The 19244-nt window shown below is 37.7% G+C and overlaps 1 protein-coding gene across 1 annotated transcript in view; it reads right to left on the bottom strand.

Moving 5' to 3' along the window:
• PATJ (PATJ crumbs cell polarity complex component) overlaps positions 1-19244 on the bottom strand; it is a 362302-nt gene that overhangs the window by 199008 nt on the left and 144050 nt on the right. Inside the window, exons 25-27 of the mRNA XM_032839752.1 lie at positions 18866-18976; positions 14751-14828; positions 3018-3117 (exon numbers count right to left, since the gene is read on the bottom strand). Coding sequence (XP_032695643.1) covers positions 3018-3117; positions 14751-14828; positions 18866-18976 — 289 coding nt within the window. The remainder of the gene's footprint in view (positions 1-3017; positions 3118-14750; positions 14829-18865; positions 18977-19244) is intronic.

The following is a 19244-nucleotide window of genomic DNA, read 5'->3' as shown; positions in this document are numbered from 1 at the left end:
GGAACATAGAAAAAGCCATGGGATCCATTTCACAAAGAAACAGAAGAAAGCCAGAGGCTTTAGGCTCACCTACATTTTAAATATGTACTATCTAACACCCCATAAGTTCAAACTCTTCTGAAGAAAGATGAACAGTGAATTCAACAGGAAGTTAAATGGGAAGGGGAAAGTATGCTGAGAAGGAAAAAATTAGGAAGCAAAACAAATGGTAAGTCATATTCATGGCCCAAATATATTTGCTGGAGAACCTGTGAAATGTTACAATTAGAAGATGACCTAGGAATCAGAAGTTTTTTTCTGTATGTAGTGCATATTGGTGTCTTCCCGAACCCCACGAATGCTGTCAATGTGTTTGCGCACATGTGTGAACACACAGGTACCTAACCGGAGCTCTGGGGAGGGTGCTGCTGTCCCACCTTATGGCCTCACAGTGATACTCACTAGATAACCCCAAGCACTTTGTACCCACTTCTGCCACAGTAAATGAGATTTAAGTTAATGGGAAGTACACATGAGAGAACAGGCTCTGGAGTCAGAGAGTCTGCGTTTAAATTACATTTCTAACTGCTGACCGGCTGAGTAACCTTGAACATATTCCTTAATTTCTCTGAGCCTCAGTTTCCTCATTTGTATATAATTAGAGACCTCACAGGCTGGTATGTTGACTGAATTAGCAACACACAGAGGCCTGGCACATTGACACCAGAGTGTTGACTAGGTATCACAGTCCTTACACCAAGCTCTTCAAATACATTTCTCCTCAGATTCTAACAATCCTTTGAGGATTATCGCAAGACATCCCTTCCCCCTATCACGGAGGAGCAAGTGTGAGCCATAAAGGGGTTAATTAACTGGTCCATGAATTCACAACAGAACAAACCTAGGATTAGAACACAGTCTTGGTCACATGCCTAAATCAGATTTCCTACTGTAAGGGCCTATTTAGCCAGAGCGATTCCATCCCATCTGGTTAAACAGTGATTTTGTTTATGCAGTAAAACTTAAAACTGTCCCTGCCCCCTTCCCCCCCAGGGGACTTACTTAAAAACAAGTCCCAGAAACCAGTCCCAGGTAACAAAGCCCAAATACAAGGGTGGGCAGGCCAGGTGGAGGTATCCAATCAGTGGGGGCGCATACTGTCTCTCTAGCTACCAAGGAGTATGGACCCCGCCCTTTGGGCGCCTTTTGGGCGCCAATTCTGACCAAGGTGATAGGTTAGTTCAAATATCTACCATAGGGTAAACTATAATTCAATTGATTCAATTGGTCACTTATGTGTGGCCTAGCATGACTGTGCAGCTTTCTCTGTGTGTTACAATCTCATTGGCCACCTGTGTGTGGCCAGGCCCAACCACATGGCCTTTGCCCTTAAAAGCTACTCTGTAAGGCAGAGAGGTCACCTCTTTGTAAGAGACGCCCTGGCCGGTCAGTTTGATTCTCGATGCTTGGCGCGAAATATATCTTTGTTTGACCTTCGCTTTCTATCAGTCTCGCTCCTTTGATTACGGACCCAGCACTAACAACTACTATGCAAATACCCGCATTCCAGCATCCCAGAAATTATGAATAACCAACGAGCTATTCCCACTCTGCTGCAGCTGTCCTAATACCCATCTCAGAACAAGGGATTACGTTCCACGCGCGCACACACCTATCAATCATCTCCATCATGTGTAACTCTCCAGAAGAGGTGGTCAGCCAAGGCACTAGGCACATTAATTAAATTTTGTTCTGACGCCTTTGTATCCTCCCTTCCAGGTTGGTGACCCCCAACAAGAAAAAAGAAGCTATGTTTTATTTCTTTCATGACAGACTTACTTAATACTGTTAGTAAAAAGCAGTTGGCTTTCAAGAGAGAGTTGTTGAATGAAGAAAATAATGCATGAGAAAGGGCTCTGTAAAACCAAAGTGCAAATCAATTCTTTTATAAAACCAACCAAATGGTTATAAACATATCTATTTATATTCAAATTTATAGACTTCCTACCCTATTTAGAAAAATGTCAGTTATAAAATCAACATAATAATAATTATTAGGAAGAGCTATATACTTGTCGAAATTTCATTACGCGGCAGGGTAAAAGGCTTTATTACTTTATTTTAATCTTCATCACACCCCTCTAAAGGAAGAACCATGATTTTTATAGAAGAGGGCATGCTGAAGGTCATACACTAAGAAGTGCTGCGGCCAGAATTTTAACTGTTTCGATATCTGTATCAAACTCTTTTTCTAAATTGTGGAAGGAACAAGATCATTTTTAAAAGAATATATATTTAAAAGAACATAGACACACACACATACACACATATACATATTTCACAAGCCATAAAATCCACCCATTTACATTTATAATCCTGGGAGTTTTACTATATTTGCAAAATGTGCAACCATCACCACAATCTAATTTTAGGGTATTTTCCTACTCGCCAAAGAAATTCCATGTACAATAGCAACCAGATCTAAGTACATATACTTTACATGCATAAAAGAAATGCAAATTCTTTTAAATAAAGGCTCCATTAAATATATGTATGAAAGTATATTTGATATATCTAATGCAAAGAAAAACCATGAAAGGAACTCTAAAAGAGAAAATATGACTGACTGGAGTCTTTTCTAATTTTGCCTTAGTAACATCACCATCCGTTTGAATAGAGCAAGTAATCAAGAGCTGACACACATATCCAGCTCAGATTATTGTAGGTCAAACTGGGCATTAAAAGACTTCTTAGCATTTCTGCATTCACAGCCAAACAGTAAGGCTAGGAGGCAATGTAGAGAAAATAGTGTGTAACGCATTGCCTTTGATATTCACTCTAATATTATATTAGTATTAAGGAGTAAACTTTATGAAAATAAAGTAACAAAAGTTAAAGAGAGACATTTTCTTTTCAGCATGATATGCTTATACCCATTTTCTAAGAACCCATAACACCACATTTGATAATCGACAATACTCCCAAAAGCACAATTTAATGAACTCTGAATTAACTTCCAGTAATGAAAAGGAACTCACTGTTGGTAAATGCATATTCTTCCTCATTTTCATCACTATCATCAGATGGAGCTTTATAAGGAGGTGGCAATTTCATTGGAGGGGGAGCAGTTCCTTGTCTCTGAAAATGCCAAAGTAGAGAGAAGGGTTAATGGCCTTTGCACAGTTCTCTTCCTCAGTGACAAACAGGCTAAAAAAGTAATCTGGAAATATTTTGACTGTATCCAATTTCAGTCATATAACCGGCTCTGCAAGACAATTTGTTTTCTTATATTTATGTTATTATGTAAGTGACTGTGCTGTAAGCACACCACTACCGAAAACAGTTGAAAAAACACAGCGTTTAAGACTGTTGACCTACCCAGAAGAACACATTCCTTTCCCCAGTCAGAAAGTCAATTACATATATTTTGTTTACACTGTTACCAACCAAACAATGCAAATGAAAGACATTTGAAAATAAATGTAAAGACTACCCACTGTATTAATTCTACATTTAAACTGTATTAAGTTGTAGAAGGTACAGATTTCACTCTTGAAAAAAATAGCTGAAATGAAGTACCAAGGTTTTCTAACTCAAAAATATTCATCTGCAATTTATAGTCAACACACATTTTAATGTTTTCAAAAAGAAAAAAAATCTTTATGATGGATACTCTTTATATTTCTGGGTAAGTGTTCTTTAAATTTACACAACCAAATGAAACATCCCATAAATACTTGGTTCGGACTTAATGAAAGCAGAACAAAACTCAATGATGAGATTACCTTCACAGAACGTAGACATTTTCTTGAACGCTGGGAAAAATAAAACATGCTAAAGTTTACGGAGATCCAAGCTGCTAAAAAGAATAGGAGCTGATATACCCAAGCACTCCACAAATACCAAAATAACTGGATTAAGATTTGTTTTGCTCCAGGGTTTCAATAGAGTACATTCAATTATGCTTTATAAGACAAAACCACTAATGGCAGGATACACTCCAGTAAATGGAGAATGACTGGCCCATTACAGAAAGCAGGCATGTAATAAATTCCTCCAAAGCAGAAAACACTATCTGGAATCCATAAACAAAAACACACCCAAATTTATTTAAGATAATGTTAACCAAAGCAGCACTGCATCTATCTGTAGAAAATCCAAAAATCAATAAAATGCAGGAGCGATGAAGAAAGAGAAGATGCCAAATACAAAATGTCTATTAAGCAACAAAAGAAGACAGAAAGGTGATTTGCTTGGAAAACCTCAGAAGTGAGTTAAATGAGGAGTAAAGAAGGTAAGTAAAGAAGGTAAACGAATTCCTTTCAGTAAACCTTTCCCTCAGAACCAGATCATTCTAGGTCACAAACAATACTTAGAACAAGGACAGCTAGCTTTTAGTATTAAGAGACAGAATTCTCTTTAACGGTATTCTAAAAACATGTTTAAGAGGAAACCATTTACACCACTGATTTATTAAAATTAACTTCTACCAACACTCTCGAGAATATAGGATAAGCGTGTCTTGGTCACCCTAAAGTTTGAATGTGGGTTGCCATAAACCTGGGGCCTCTTTCTACTGCACACGAGGGAAGGTTGTGGGGAGGACCTGGCTCTCTGTGTGACAATGAAGGCTGGAGCAAGGGACATACAAGGAGGCCAGGTGAATGCAATCTCCATGAGGGCAGAAAACAATCGTGTGGTATCCTCAGCTCTGAGAACAGTGCCTGGTACAAAGAAGGCCTCCCTTAACTATATGCTGAATGAGTAAATAACTGGTTGTCAATCATGTTGACTAGGTCTTCTAACAATGTTCTGTTCCAGAAAAATGACAATGATGGAAAAATTCTTGTCCAATAGCAGTGCATATTCATTTTGTCTGGTGGAGACGCAAATTATTTTAGTCCTATAGAAAGGATAACTCCGAAGGTTATAGTTTTATTGCGCTGTAAGATGTAAACCAGTTTCGTATCTCAATTTAAATCTAACTTATGCATTCTTTTTGTTTTTGTTTTTGTTTTTAAGATTTTATTTATTTATTTGACACACACAGAGAGAGAGCATAAGCAGGGAGGCAGGCAGGGGGAGCTCGAGCAGGCTCCCTGCTCAGCAGGGAGCCCTGTGTGAGGCTCATTCCAGGACTCTGGGATCATGACCTAAGCTGAAGGCAGATGCTTAACCAACTGAGCCATCCAGGCACCCCTGCATTTTTTCCTTGAACAATTAATAAATATTTCATTCTCTCCAATTCTCTCTGAACCAGGCTGTCTTGTTGGCTCCCTTGTTAATGAGTTAAGTAAATAACTGTACATTTTGCATGATTTTGTAGGTCACTTTTTTTTTTTTCCTGAAATTATACTTTTGACAGTTATGGAGGTCCCACTGAGATATTCAAGTAGACTCACCTTCCAAAAACAGTTAAACGGGGATGCCTGAAATAGGCAATTCATGAGCTACTTAAGCCCATATACATGATTTCTTGGTACCCACAATAAATCCCCAGTGGCAACAGAACTTTGTATTTTTGATTGTTTCTCTTATTTCCAACGCTATGATTCCGTTTCTGATACTAAGCCAAGTTTGGTTCTGATTTCTACTGGGGCTATAAGTTATTTCCCATTGGTAGTAGCAATAAGTGGAGTTTGGTTTTATGGTCTGACAATGTAGTGGTTATTTGATGATCTACTGTATATTGGTTCTAGAGGGATCTATTCTCTACAGAGTGAGAGACAAGGGCAAAGGTCGTTTACTCTATGCTTGCCTGTTGGTGTTCTTGTATAAAAGATCTTGAGTTCAGTGGAAAGAATAGCTTTTTGACATAGAGAACAAGGGGCTTGTGCGTTTCTGGGTCTACATGTGTCATGTGGCAGAAGCAGCAGGATAGAAACTGAAAGCACCCTGTGTATCTGAAAGCCAGGGAAGCCCTTACTTCTCACTGCAAGAAATATTTTCCTACCTTCAGAGGGTGCTCATAAATTAGGCGAAAAAATCTCTTTCTGATCAGTTCAAGAGACTAATGAGGATTAGTTAAATCTAATATTTCCAGAGTTTTCCAGAAAATACCAAAACTACACTCGCACTACCTTAGATGTTATAGCCTTTTAATTAAAAACCCAAATCCCTTTTTACAGGAACCACTAACTCAGAAGCATTTCAATGTAACAATCCAGATTCACCATATCAAAGCGATTTGATGATTTAAATTTAGAAACAGTTACATTTTCTGATATCCTTGCTCTTACTGATGCAGAGTATAAAGCAAAAATATGTTAAGACTATAAAAACGTTTACACCAATGCTGCATGATCCCCACATGTCTATATGCTATGTATGTACACAGATACATAGAAAAGAATATCACATATATTTACACACTGCAGAGTACTGTCAGCCAATTCTAAGACCTAGTACAATGTGGGATATCATGATAGGACACTCTATTATCTGTTGCTGTTAAGAATAATCAAAGAGCGCAGCCTGTATCACTCTAAGTGCCACCAGTAGGACAAGAAATCATTTTGAATTTTGCAAACACCTTCAGGAGGTTCCCCTTGGTCCCAGGCTCTAGCATGTCCAGATTTCTCACTTGAAACAGATGTGTGTCTTCACATCAACCCTACGGAGGAATAATTACATACAATAAAGTGTACTCTGTTTAAGTACTTATTTGGGACAGACACATTTTTTTTAAGTTTAACATGACTGTATTTTTAGAGACGATTATGTTTGGTGCGAGACGACACTTTCATGTGGGTAAGACATAAAAAGAGAGCTAACAGCAGGAGACTACTTCTTTGAATGAACATCTCCCACTTGTTTTCATTGTCTGTGACTCCTTTAAGACAAAGGATATATGAAGAAACCCTGAAGAAAATTTTAGAAGGAAAATACCAAAGAGTTACGGGCATATAATTAATATTAGTATGTCTAGGACACCTGGAGACCTGTCATTTCACACTCCATGATGAAAAACAGCACAGACGATGGTGAACTGAGACAAAACAAGAAAAAAAAAAAAAACCAACTACGGATTTATTCAAGACCTATTTTTTTTTTTTTAAGATTTTATTTATTTGACAGACAGAGATCACAAGTAGGCAGAGAGGCAGGTCGGGGGGGCGGGAGCAGGTTCCCCGCCGAACAGAGAGCCCGATGCGGGGCTCAATCCCAGGACCCTGGGATCATGACCTGAGCCGATGGCAGAGGCTTTAACCCACTGAGCCACCCAGGCACCTCATTATTCAAGACCTGTTTATGTATTTTTTTGGTAACTTAGTTTCTTAGTCACACACTCCTTTTTTTTTTAGATGTAAATGATACCAAGCCAATATTTCCATTTCTAGCCTACACCTGTCCTAGTAATTGGTTTCAGGTGCTTTTTTTTTTTTTTTTTTCTCCTCTTTATTTTGGGGGTGGGGAGTGAGTGTGGGGAAGAGCAGAAGGAGAAAGAGAGAGAGATAATCGCTAGCAGACTCGAAGCTGAGCATGCCCCCGTCCCCCGCCCAGATTATGACCTGAGCTGAAAACAAGAGACAGGCACTTAACTGTGCCACCCAAGCACCTCATTTCAGGTGCTTTTTATCGTCTCTTTCTCTTTTTTTTTTAAAGATTTTATTTATTTGACCGAGGGTGGGAGAGAGAGAGAGGAAGAGACATAAGCAGGGGGCGTAGCAGAGGGAGAGGGAGAAGCAGGCTCCCAGCTGAGCAGGAAGCTCAACGTGGTGCTGGATCCCTAAGGTGCAGGACCTTAGGACCATGACCCGAGCTGAAGGCAGACACTTAACCAACTGAGCCACCCAGGCGCCCAAGTCTCTTTTTCGATGCTCAGTAATTCTAGAGAAAATGCACTGCTTTTGTATTAAGGAGGAAATAATGCATAAAAGGAATTACTTCTAATGATGGTACTTTTAAAAGAGATTTCTGAAGCGATAATATAATTTGTAATCATCTGACCTCCCAACTTTGGGAACCTCCCCTGCCTGTGCTTCCATAGCGTGTGCTTCTATCACCATAATTGTACTTCTACTTCACTACGTGTCACATTCATCGGTGCACCTCTTGGAATAAAGACGCTTCATCATTCCAGAAGTTAGAACGGTGCTTGGCATATAACCTAATTTCAGAGAAGACACACAGTAAAGGACATCCTTTAACCACTGAAAACAGTTAAAAAATCTTGTAACCACAGAGACATCATCCTGTAACAGAGATCCAGATACTGGTTGGACCTCTCATTGCAATGTTAACTCAGTGGTTATTTTCTGCACCAAAGAATCCAGCTGGACCGACTTTTGGTATTACCAAGCTATTACTGCATTTTTAAAATTTGAATGCAAATATCTTTGCTTTGTACTGAGATTCAATTTGGTTTAATGGAACAGGCCAAAGTTGATAAGAACCATATATTTATCTTTTTCCTTCCTGGGATCTTATGTGGAATTATCCTGCATCAACTAAATTACCTTGTTCCCCAAAGTAATTAAATTAGTGACCGGTTTATTCATCTGTGTGCAGTTATTATCTGTGTCCCCACAGGCCGATCGCTGTCTGCTTCGTTTATGAGGTTATATCCCCAGAAGGCTGCACCGTCCTAACTGCCACACTATATATAGGATTCCAAAAACATTTGATGAACGCTCAGATCTTTGAATCAAGATATGAACTGACAAAATTCCAGCAGTAGGATAGAATATTCTGAGACTAAATTAACCGCAAAAAGATGACAGATAAACTTTCAAAAATATGCTTTTGTAACATGACTGAAGCCAGAAACAACCATAAATCCGAAGTCATAAGGTAAAATGGGGCACAGGAAGGCGGCATTTGCCCAGAATTCATGTGCCCTTCCTGGGGACCTAAAAGTAGAGATGTTTTGTTTTGTTTTTAGGATCTTTATTCATTCAACAAGTAAATACTATGTGTCTATGAGGTGCCAGGCAGTGTTTTGGGCAATGGAGAGAGAGTAATGATGAGACAGATGAGCTCTCTGTCTTCATGGTGCTTCTTTTCCAGCCCTTTCAGATGTCACATTTTGTGGGTCTTTGTGTCTTGTCCCCAAATTGCTTTAGGATAGCAGTCAGTGAATTTCCCTTTTTTTGCCTTGTCCCACTAGAATGGAAGGCAGGGAATTTTTGTCTTTAAAAACTTCATTGCGGGACACCTGGGTGGCTCAGTGGGTTAAAGCCTCTGCCTTTGGCTCAGGTCATGGTCTCGGGGTCTTGGGATCGAGTCCCACATCAGGCTCTCTGCTCAGCAGGGAGCCTGCTTCCCCCTACCTCTCTGCCTGCCTCTTTGCCTACTTGTGATCTCTGTCAAATAAATAAATAAAATCTTCCAAAAAAAAAAAAAACTTCATTGCGATATACTGACATGAAAAACTATACACATTTTTAAAAAGATTTTTATTTATTTATTTGACAGAGAGAGAGATCACAAGTAGGCAGAGACACAGGCAGAGAGAGAGAGGAAGCAGGGAGCCGAAGGCAGAGGCTTAACCCACTGAGCCACCCAGGCATCCCGAAAAACTACACACATTTTAAAATACAATTTGAATTGAATTTGTACAATTTGAATTCATCATCCTAGTCAGGATGAAGAATGTAATCATCCGTCCCCAAAGCTTCTCCATGCCTCTTTGTAATCCCTCCTCCTCCCTGCCCCATTCCCTGGTTCCCCATTCTCTTGAGCTACTAATCTCCTAGGTTAGTAATCAGCATAGGTTTTTATTTCTAGACATTTAATCCCTGTAAATAAAGGTTGTTACCTCCCAAAGTCTGAGAAAGATTTCTGCAAGTCATGACCCGGATCATGCCTCTGACTAGTATTTCTACAAGCAATAACCATGGTCTCCCAGAACCTATAGTATTATCTGTGTCTACTCATGATTACCAAAAACTACACAATCCTGAACACGCAGCATATGCTACTGCTAATCTGATTAAAATCGATGTGATTAAAATCTGAATTCAAACAAGGTGGCCAACGAGGTTAAAACACAACCCCCTAATTATAATCGATATGATCTATAATCTATATAATCTATAATTTAACTTTGCTTTTTCTTATCCCTTTTAAGAATGCTGTGCCCCAAATCTTCCAGCAGCCTTAACTGATCCCTGTGTACATGTCTGCAAATAAAGGTTTCCCAAGTGTTCAATTCAGTTACTGTTTTTTTTTTCTTTTAACAGGGTGAAACCTACAATGGTTGAAGTTAAAAAAAAAAAAAAAAAAGAAAGAAAGAAAGAAATCATGGGTGCTTGGGTGGCTCAGATGGTTAACCGTCTGCCTTCGTTCGGGTCATGATCCCAGGCTCCTGGGATTGGGTCCCTCATCAGGCTCCCTGCTCAGTGGGGAACCTACTTCTCCCTCTGCCTCTCTCTCTCTCTCTCTCTCTCTCTCTCTCTCTCTCTCTGTTTCTCATGAATAAATAGAGAAAATATTTTTTTAAAAAATGAAACAAACCAAAATCTTGACCACAGAAGATAGTAAGGATATTCCCTGGCCTTGGTCTTAGCTTGAGGTAGAAAAAAGGAAAAAAGGTATTCCCTCAGAATTCTTTACTAGCCCAGAATCTCTCAGGTTGGAGACCTGAATTCATTCTGTGTGTGGCTCAAAAATTTCTAAGCTAAAATCCAGGCAAACATGAAAATAAAGTTGGCACAGATTCAGCGATACTAGGTGACATAGATGTTAGGACGTTACTAAATAATGCCAAATATGAATAAAGATAGTTTAAAACTTGCAGACACCTAATAAATTAACTTGAAAAAGTATAAAATAAAAACTGAAAAACTACATGAAAAACAGGCTAATTTTACTATCAAAATGGGAGATTGCTAGATTACCCTGACCCCACCCTCAAGAAAACACAAGTATCTGAATAACTTAATTAACTAATTTGCTCTAGTGACTTTGTATATAAACCTACACCCAATTAACTATCATGCTAGGAGTACCTGGCTGGCTCAGTTGGTAGAATGTGTGACTCCTGATCTTGGGGTTGAGTTTGAACCCCATGTTGGGTGCAGAGATTACTTAAAAATAAAATCTTCCAAATGAAAACCTACTTTGCTATTCAGAGATATACATTTATAATAATAAATTTATAATAACAAATAGTAAATTTATAATAAATTTATAATAACTGAGAATATGATAGGACAAAAAAAGTCTCAACTAATGCAAAAGAATGTTACATATACCACAATCTTTGATTATAATGGAAATATGTTAGAAAATAATAAGTTTTTAAAAATACTCACGTGGAAATTTAAAGATACATTTCTAAATAAATTTGGGTAAGAAGAAAATATGGGGGCTTAAAAAAACAGTACTGAATAATAGACATTCAACTTAAAATCTTGGGATGTAAAGAATGACTTAAAAGGAAATATATGGTATTAAATGATTATTTTATTAAAAAAATAGCTAAAAAATTAATAAATTCTACAACTACTTAGAGATTATGGTATGGGGGGATGGCGAGAAGAAAACCAAACAAAATAAGGCAATATAAAGATGAGAACAAAATCAAGCAGAATAGGGATGCCTGGGTGGCTCAGTGGGTTAAGCATCTGCCTTCAGGTCATGATCCCAGGGTCCTGGGATCGAGTCCCACATCAGGCTCCTTGCTCAGCAGGTAGCCTGCTTCTTCTGTCTGCTGTTCCCCCTCTTGTGCTCTCTCACAAATAAATTAAAAGAATAAGGATACAACAGAGATGACTAACACAGTTCAAAAATCAGAACTTCAAATGGAGGAACTACATACTTGAAACTAATGTAATGCTATGTCAACTACACAAAAATTTTTTTTGAGAAATTAAATGACAATTACTTTCAAGATTAAGAAAAAAGTAAAAAGTAAACTATAAACTATATTCACAATGAAAAAGAACTATAGACGGAGCAAGCATAATTCAAGCTAAGATAATAAACAACATTGGGGTGCCTGGGTGTCTCAGTCAGCTAAGTGTCTGCCTTCAGCTCAGGTCATGATCCCAGGATCCTGGAGTGGAGGCCCGTATTTGGCTCTCTGCTCAGAGGGGAGCATGCTTCTCCCTCTCCCTCTGCCTTTGCCTGCCTTTCCCCCTGCTTGTGCTCTCTCTTGTCAAATAAATATATAAAATCTTAAAAAAAAAAAAAAAAGATAAACAACTCTATTCCAACAAGTGTGAAAAATTAAGTCACAACAATATTCCTAGAAAAGAATCAATAACCAAAACTGACTCTAGAACAGAAAATCTGAATAGTTCCACAAGTACTGAAGAACTGAACCAGCATTTTAGATTTTTTCTGACATAGAAAACACAGGCCAAAATGGCTTCATAAGCTAGTGTGACCAAAGATTTAAGCAATGAATAATAACCATTTTACAGAAATGCTCAGAGAACTAAAAAAGAAGAAATACACCTACTATTCATTTTAGTAGTCTCATATATTCAAAAGCAGATACAATAGTAAATTCCAGCACAATTTCATTCCTAACCACAGATGCAAAAATCCTAATGGAAATAGTGCCAGCAATGTGCAAAAAAAAATCATGATCGAATTAAGTTTAATCCAAGAATTCAAGATTGGTTTGACATTATGAAATCTATTAATGTAATTTACCACATTAAGGGATTCAAGGAGAAAAAAAATGTATAATACACAATTAATTTCAGTTAATGCAGATAATACATCTGATAAAATTCAATCCCAATGCCATTCAAGATAAAAATACTTAGCAAAATAAGAATGAAAGGGGTTACTTCCTTAACCTGAAAGATTAACTACAAAAAATTACAACACACATTATATTCAATGGCGAAATATTAAAAGCAATTTCTTAAATATCAAGAGGAAAAAATTATAGCTATTATTACTTCTTTATTAAACACAATGGTGGTTTTAGTAGATATAGTAAGATTGGAAAAAGGGGAAAAAGAAAACTTCCTTTATCCAGAATGATTATTATCACCATACAGAAAATCCAGAAATAAAAATCTACATAGTATTAGAATCTGGGACTCATTATTAAAATTATATATATTTATGGAGGACATAAAGACAGTAGAAAGCTCTACATAAAGTATTTAAAATATTTAGTAAGTTTATATTTAGGTGGTGAGTTTATGAGTGATTTTGTTTCAGTCTTTCAGTTTTCCCAGTATTATGCACTGGATTCTTTTATTAAAAAATAAGGCAATAACGTTATTCGATATCAAATAAATACATAAAAAAATCAATTTTATGTCTACATATTAGCAACAACAGAAAATGCAGTTTAAAATACTTAAAAGCAATAAAAAATGTAACTGTATCTAGGAATAGACCAAAGATTTATAATACCTTACTCAAGAAAATAGTAAAAATTGAAAGAAAAAAGAATTTAATATATAGAAAGATATACCATGTCATTGATTAAAAAGGTTAGATGTCATAAAGATCTACTTCTTTAAAAATTAATCTATAGATATGATATGACTCCCATCAAAATCCTCAGATTTTTTTGTGGGATTTGACAAGCTAGTCCTAAAATTCAGAGAAAAGAAAAGGGATATAAATAGGGAAGACACCTCTAAAGAAGAAGAAATATGTAAAGGAAATTGTTCTACTAGAAAACAAGATTTATTATTAAGCTTTAATAATTGAGCTAGTGTAGTATTTGTGCTGGGACAGACATGGGGAACAAAGAGAAAACTCAGAAGCAAAACCCCTGATAACCTGAGCCAGGACAGGTTGTATACAAGTCAGTAGGTAATGGAGGGCCTATTAACAGTAGGATAGTTATCTTTATGGGGGAAAAATAAAAACTTATCCTTACCTAATACTATATCCTAAAATAAATTTTAGATGGACTTCACTAGAACAGAGGTGGGAAAACAAGGATGGATGACGAATTTTGATTGACGGTAAGGAATGTTTTCTCAGGAGAGATGACCTTTGGGTTGCTCCTTGGAGGATAAAAGAAGAGCAATGTGGGAAATGGATTTCCAGGCTGAGGGAACTGCAAGATCAAAGTCCCCTAAATTCCCTAGAGGAAGACGCATTTTCTGGGAATGGACAGGCAACCAGCTCAACTGAACAGGAAAGACAGACAAAGATGACAAGGGATGAATGGTGCTTTATCACATTTTTGCACCTATGTTTCACTATGTTTCTGGCTTTCATCCTGGCCAGAACTAGTTAGACTCATAGGAAGGAAACGTTTTTAACACAGTCCTTCTAGCCTGATACTAGTCAAAACACCATTTTTTTTTTTTTTGAAGATTTTATTTCGCAGAGAAAACCCAAGCAGGCAGAGACGCAGGCAGGGGCGGCGGCGGGGTTGGGGGAAGGAAGCAGGGGAAAGCAGGCTCCCCGCTGAGCAGAGAGCCCGATGTGGGGCTCAATCCCAGGACCCTGAGATCATGACCTGAGCCGAAGGCAGAGGCTTAACCCACTGAGCCACCCAGGCGCCCCTCAAAGCACCATTCTTATTAATTGCAGATCAGATAGGAAAAAAGACACCAAAAACATTTTATTTTATTCTTTTTTTTTTTTTAAGATGTATTTATTTATTTATTTGACAGAGAGAGATCACAACTAGACAGAGAGGCAAGCAGAGAGAGAGAGAGAGGGAAGCAGGCTCCCCGCCGAGCAGAGAGCCCGATGCGGGACTCGATCCCAGGAACCTGAGATCATGACCTGAGCCGAAGGCAGCGGCTTAACCCACTGAGCCACCCAGGCGACCCCAAAACCATTTTATTTTAAATCAAAAAACATTTTTAAAAGGCTTGAGAGGTTCACGTTACCTTTTCCTTTTTTTCTTCGGTGTTTTGGTCCTGGTTATTAGCGATTTTGTTAGCCTTGTTATGCACACTAGGAAGGACCTATGATACCACACACACACACACACACACACACAAAAGGAAGGGAAAAGAAATAAAACATTTAAATGTCACAATCATTACATTTCCTAATTTTTTAAACAGTTAAAATCTTACTTAACTAAGTCACTAACTTCATCTAAAAAATAAAGACATGAAAAGCAGAATTCAAGGCAAACAATACAATCTGAAAATTATTACAAGCTAGATTACCCAAAATATTGCGTGCGTGTGTATGTGTCTATAACATCGAAGAACCATAAACTCACAATATGTGTAGATCCAGAAAGTGAAAATGAAGATGATGAAAAAGAAAGTCTCAATACTGACTGTCATCCAAACATCTCATTTTGCAAAAACAGTTTTAGGGGTGACGTATATGAAACCCTCCCTAGAACACAGGAGGCATCATTTATGTGATTTACCTTATTCATCACGGTATCCCAAATCAAGTATATTATCTAGCACAATGTGCACACTCAATAAATATTACACTAGTACTGTTAGCATGAAGATAAACCACAGATCTATTTACATCTCTGGATAAAAGCTCAATGAGAGCTGGAATTTAGTGATTTATCACTATACATAGTGCTCAGAAAGAACCCATTACATAGTTGCACTCAATAAATGTTTATACATGAACAAAATAGTTCCATTTCATAGAAATACTTTTAATTCTCAACGGTGCCAACAGCATAGATTACTTTTTGACTCATTTCTTTTTACCAAACAATCTATGAAACATCTTGGGAAAATATAAAATTTTTAGTGATTTTTTTTTAAAGCCTCCTCAAATAGCTAACACAAATAATCTTGGCATAGAATCTGATGACAGACATGAGGGTTGTAAGAAAAAACAAATCTCCTTTCCCAGAAATGTAAAGAAACTGCCTGCCTAGGGGTAATTTAAAAAACAAAACAAAGCAAAGCAAAAAATACCTCTCTCTATACATGCAATTTAAGATTAAATTTTCTTGGCCTTTAATATAGAGTCTAAAGAAATAAACTAATTTTGGAACAAATGAGAAAGTCTCAGAAATGTTTCATTTAAATAAGAAACAACAGAGGCACCTGACTGGCTCAGGTGGTAGAGCATGAACTCGTCATCTCAGGATCATGAGTTCAAGCCCCACACTGGGCATGGAGCCTCCTTAAAGATAGATAGATAGATAGATAGATAGATAGGAAGGAAATAGTAATAACACATAACATATACTTAATGTTTTATATGTGAACAGACATTGTTAGTGCTTAGTGTTTATTCCTCCGTTTAATACAAATAATAATCCAAGTCCTTTAACTTTGAGACTTTCTGCAAGACTTCAAAAGAAGTCATTTTCAAACACTAACATGAAAGGCCCAAGTTCAAAACCTGGTTGATCTACAGGCATGTATTTCTTGTCCTGAAGAATCTTAAAACAAAAGTACTTGGCCTCCCTGGTAAGTCAGAACACCTGTCCACACTGGACCTACCTTCTCCCATGGGAAAAACCGGCTGGAGCTGAAGAGCAGAAGCTCTGGGATGGGACACAACGTCAGCTGCCACTCCTAAGTTTACACTGTTCTTTGAACGGCACAGAAACATATCTCTGTAAACGTACCATTAGCCAAATTTGGAAGGCCAAAGGCTTACCAAGAAGACTGCATCTTTAATAAAAGCAGAAGATGGCATATTTCTTGTGACAGTGAAAATTTTGTTTTTATACATTTAGTATGGAAGTGTACACATAAAAGAAGTTTAGGTGCCATTACGAAACCATGGTATTAGAGAAGGACAAATGGAATACATGGGAAAAGAAGGCAACATAGGATAATAAATTTAATGAACTGAAGGGATGATCCCAATTTCAAACAGGTTTGTTTCGGAATGTGGATAAACAGCATGTGAAATGTACCTATGTTATTAAGTGGGAAATAAATACCCTGGCATAAAAACTTGCTATAGAGGAGTGTAGTATAAATCAGTTCTCTCAAACAAGCACTTGCCAAATAAATCTAAGTGGATATACGCATTTCTTTCTAGCATGCTGAAAACACTACTGAGGAATTGAGGAGAAAAAGCTTAAAAAGGTAATGTGTTGGTGAAATTCCAAAAGTATCTGTTCAAAGTGCAAATATAAAAAAGTAAAATATAACGCAAAGAATTTTTTAAGAAGTACAAATATAAATACCACTGCTCAACTGATGATGTTAATGACAATCTCCATGTGACCAGGGCACTTCAGACATAGGGTCTCCTTGATGGTCCCAATGTTAGAAAATGACTTCTTTTGGGGTTTTGCAGAAAATCTCAATATTAATGTAAAGTGGTCAAAAGTGATTAAGCATTTGGCTCTACTTTCTATTTCTGTGATGACCACTATTACTTGCAACAATAAATAAGCCCACGAGAGCGCCATTTTGCAACGATATGAAACTTGATTCCTTTTAACGCCTCATTCAACAGGAATTACTTTGTGTTAAAAAATGGAACAAGTCATGTCCATCACCTGAATGTGCTCCCTTGCCTAGAACCAGAGATAGCTCAATGCTTGATGAACCAAATGCACAATGTGGCAGTCTCTTGTGCTGCATGGGGAAAAAGTGACTTGAGCATGGCATGATGCCTAAGAAGATTTTCTTTTTTTGAGCAGTGAAAGAAATTGCGCTGTTTGTGTTATCTGAGTGAAAATTTCCACCTCAACTCACCAGCAAAGTCTGGATTAAATGCTTGGATTAAAAACCTTTTTGGTTGACTTTATAACCTTTTTTTGCTTTGAATATTTTTTTGGCAGGGCAGTCATAAGTGGCCACATAAAGGTATCAAGTCACCAGCTCATTCTCATTTAAACTGTTTCTTTGGAAGTACCATTTGGCAAGGAATAACCTGGCCAATTTTCCTATGGAACTCAGTCTCCAGAAATAAAACCGACAGCCTCAACTACCTTCTCAATATTGTAAGAAATAAAAGGTGGATTCCAAAAACCTGGTTTCCAAAAAAAGTGAATTAAAAAGTGGATTCCCCCCAAATTTCAAACTGTATGAAAATAGGAAGACATTATTCAGTTCCCCATTCTCAGGGAGTCTTGACGGTGTAAACAGCACTAAGACTGGGAAGGTTCATACTGCAACACAGTGTACCCCAGCAGAGCTGCCCCCCGCCCCGGGGAGGGTGACCTTGCAGGCCCCTGAGTGCAGGCAGGTTCTAAGTTACATCAAAATGTATTGATACCCCCCCACCCTCAGGGCAGCCAAACCTCTGTTTGCCCAGGTTGCCATACAAATATTATTTTCTGTATGCCTTGACATACAAAAGGTTGAAAAGCACCACATCATTTACTGAAAAGCATTTTAAAAAAAATACGCAGTTTTTCTACTGTTCAGAAGTGCCTATGTTTCGAACAGCTGTCTTCCACTATAAGAAAGAGAAATAAGCCTTTCTTCCAGTCACAGGGCTTAGGGGTGATGTTTCTGCTGCATATTGCAAAATAAAGTACAAATCCTGCCACTGACATCGATGTAAGAGAATTCTAATTCCATACTGAAAAAATTATTTATTACAGATAAAAGTGTTACAATTAATTACTGCTAGTTTTGAATTCAGGATGTACAATAATGCACCACATTTTCATTTTTATGCTCTTTTAATAACTACACAGGGCATGGAGGTACCTCTAGGATGTTTTCATATCTGACCCCCTTTATGTTCAAAGTATTTTATAAACAAAGTAAATGACTCAGAAAAGTCAAGTAACTCGTCTCTAAGTTAGCAAAGCTGGTCAACAGGGAATTAAGGAATGGAAAACAGGTCTAACTCCATAGCCTGTGACTTATACCAAGGCAGACTGGAATGATTCAAAGTTGACCAAAAGACCAAAATCAAAGAAGAAAAAGGAGAAGGTGAAGTTAATAACTAAATTTTTATGAAGTAATGCTTTTTGTAGGTAATAGCAGGATCAAAATGAAAATACGTGGAAAAATACATGGAGGCAAAAGCTTGGTCCATAGATACAGAGAGAATATTTTTAAATTTTTTAAAAATACCAACTAAAGCTTACTCTTGGAGTGGATGACAAGCTCTGAACAACGAATACCACGGGATTTCCTGCATTCTTAATGGCCTCAACTGCTTCTCTGTGAGAGGCATTCTGCAAATCTACTCCAGACACCTAAAACACAGAAGTGATTTTATTTCAATTAGAAAGGCTCTAGAGTTCATATGTATTATCTAGTGATGAGAACAACCAGAATCTTTTTTTTTTTTTAAAGATTTTATTTATTTATTTGAGAGAGAGGCAGTGAGAGGGAGCATGAGCGAGGAGAAGGTCAGAGGGAGAAGCGGACTCGCCATGGAGCTGGGAGCCCGAGGCGGGACTCGATCCCGGGACTCCGGGATCATGACCTGAGCCAAAGGCAGTCGTCCAACCAACTGAGCCA

The sequence above is a fragment of the Lontra canadensis genome, unplaced genomic scaffold (genome assembly GCF_010015895.1).
Source record: "Lontra canadensis isolate GAN:19392208 unplaced genomic scaffold, GSC_riverotter_1.0 scaffold109, whole genome shotgun sequence".
Taxonomy (NCBI): Eukaryota; Metazoa; Chordata; class Mammalia; order Carnivora; family Mustelidae; genus Lontra; species Lontra canadensis.
This window is presented reverse-complemented; position numbering and strand designations above follow the sequence as displayed.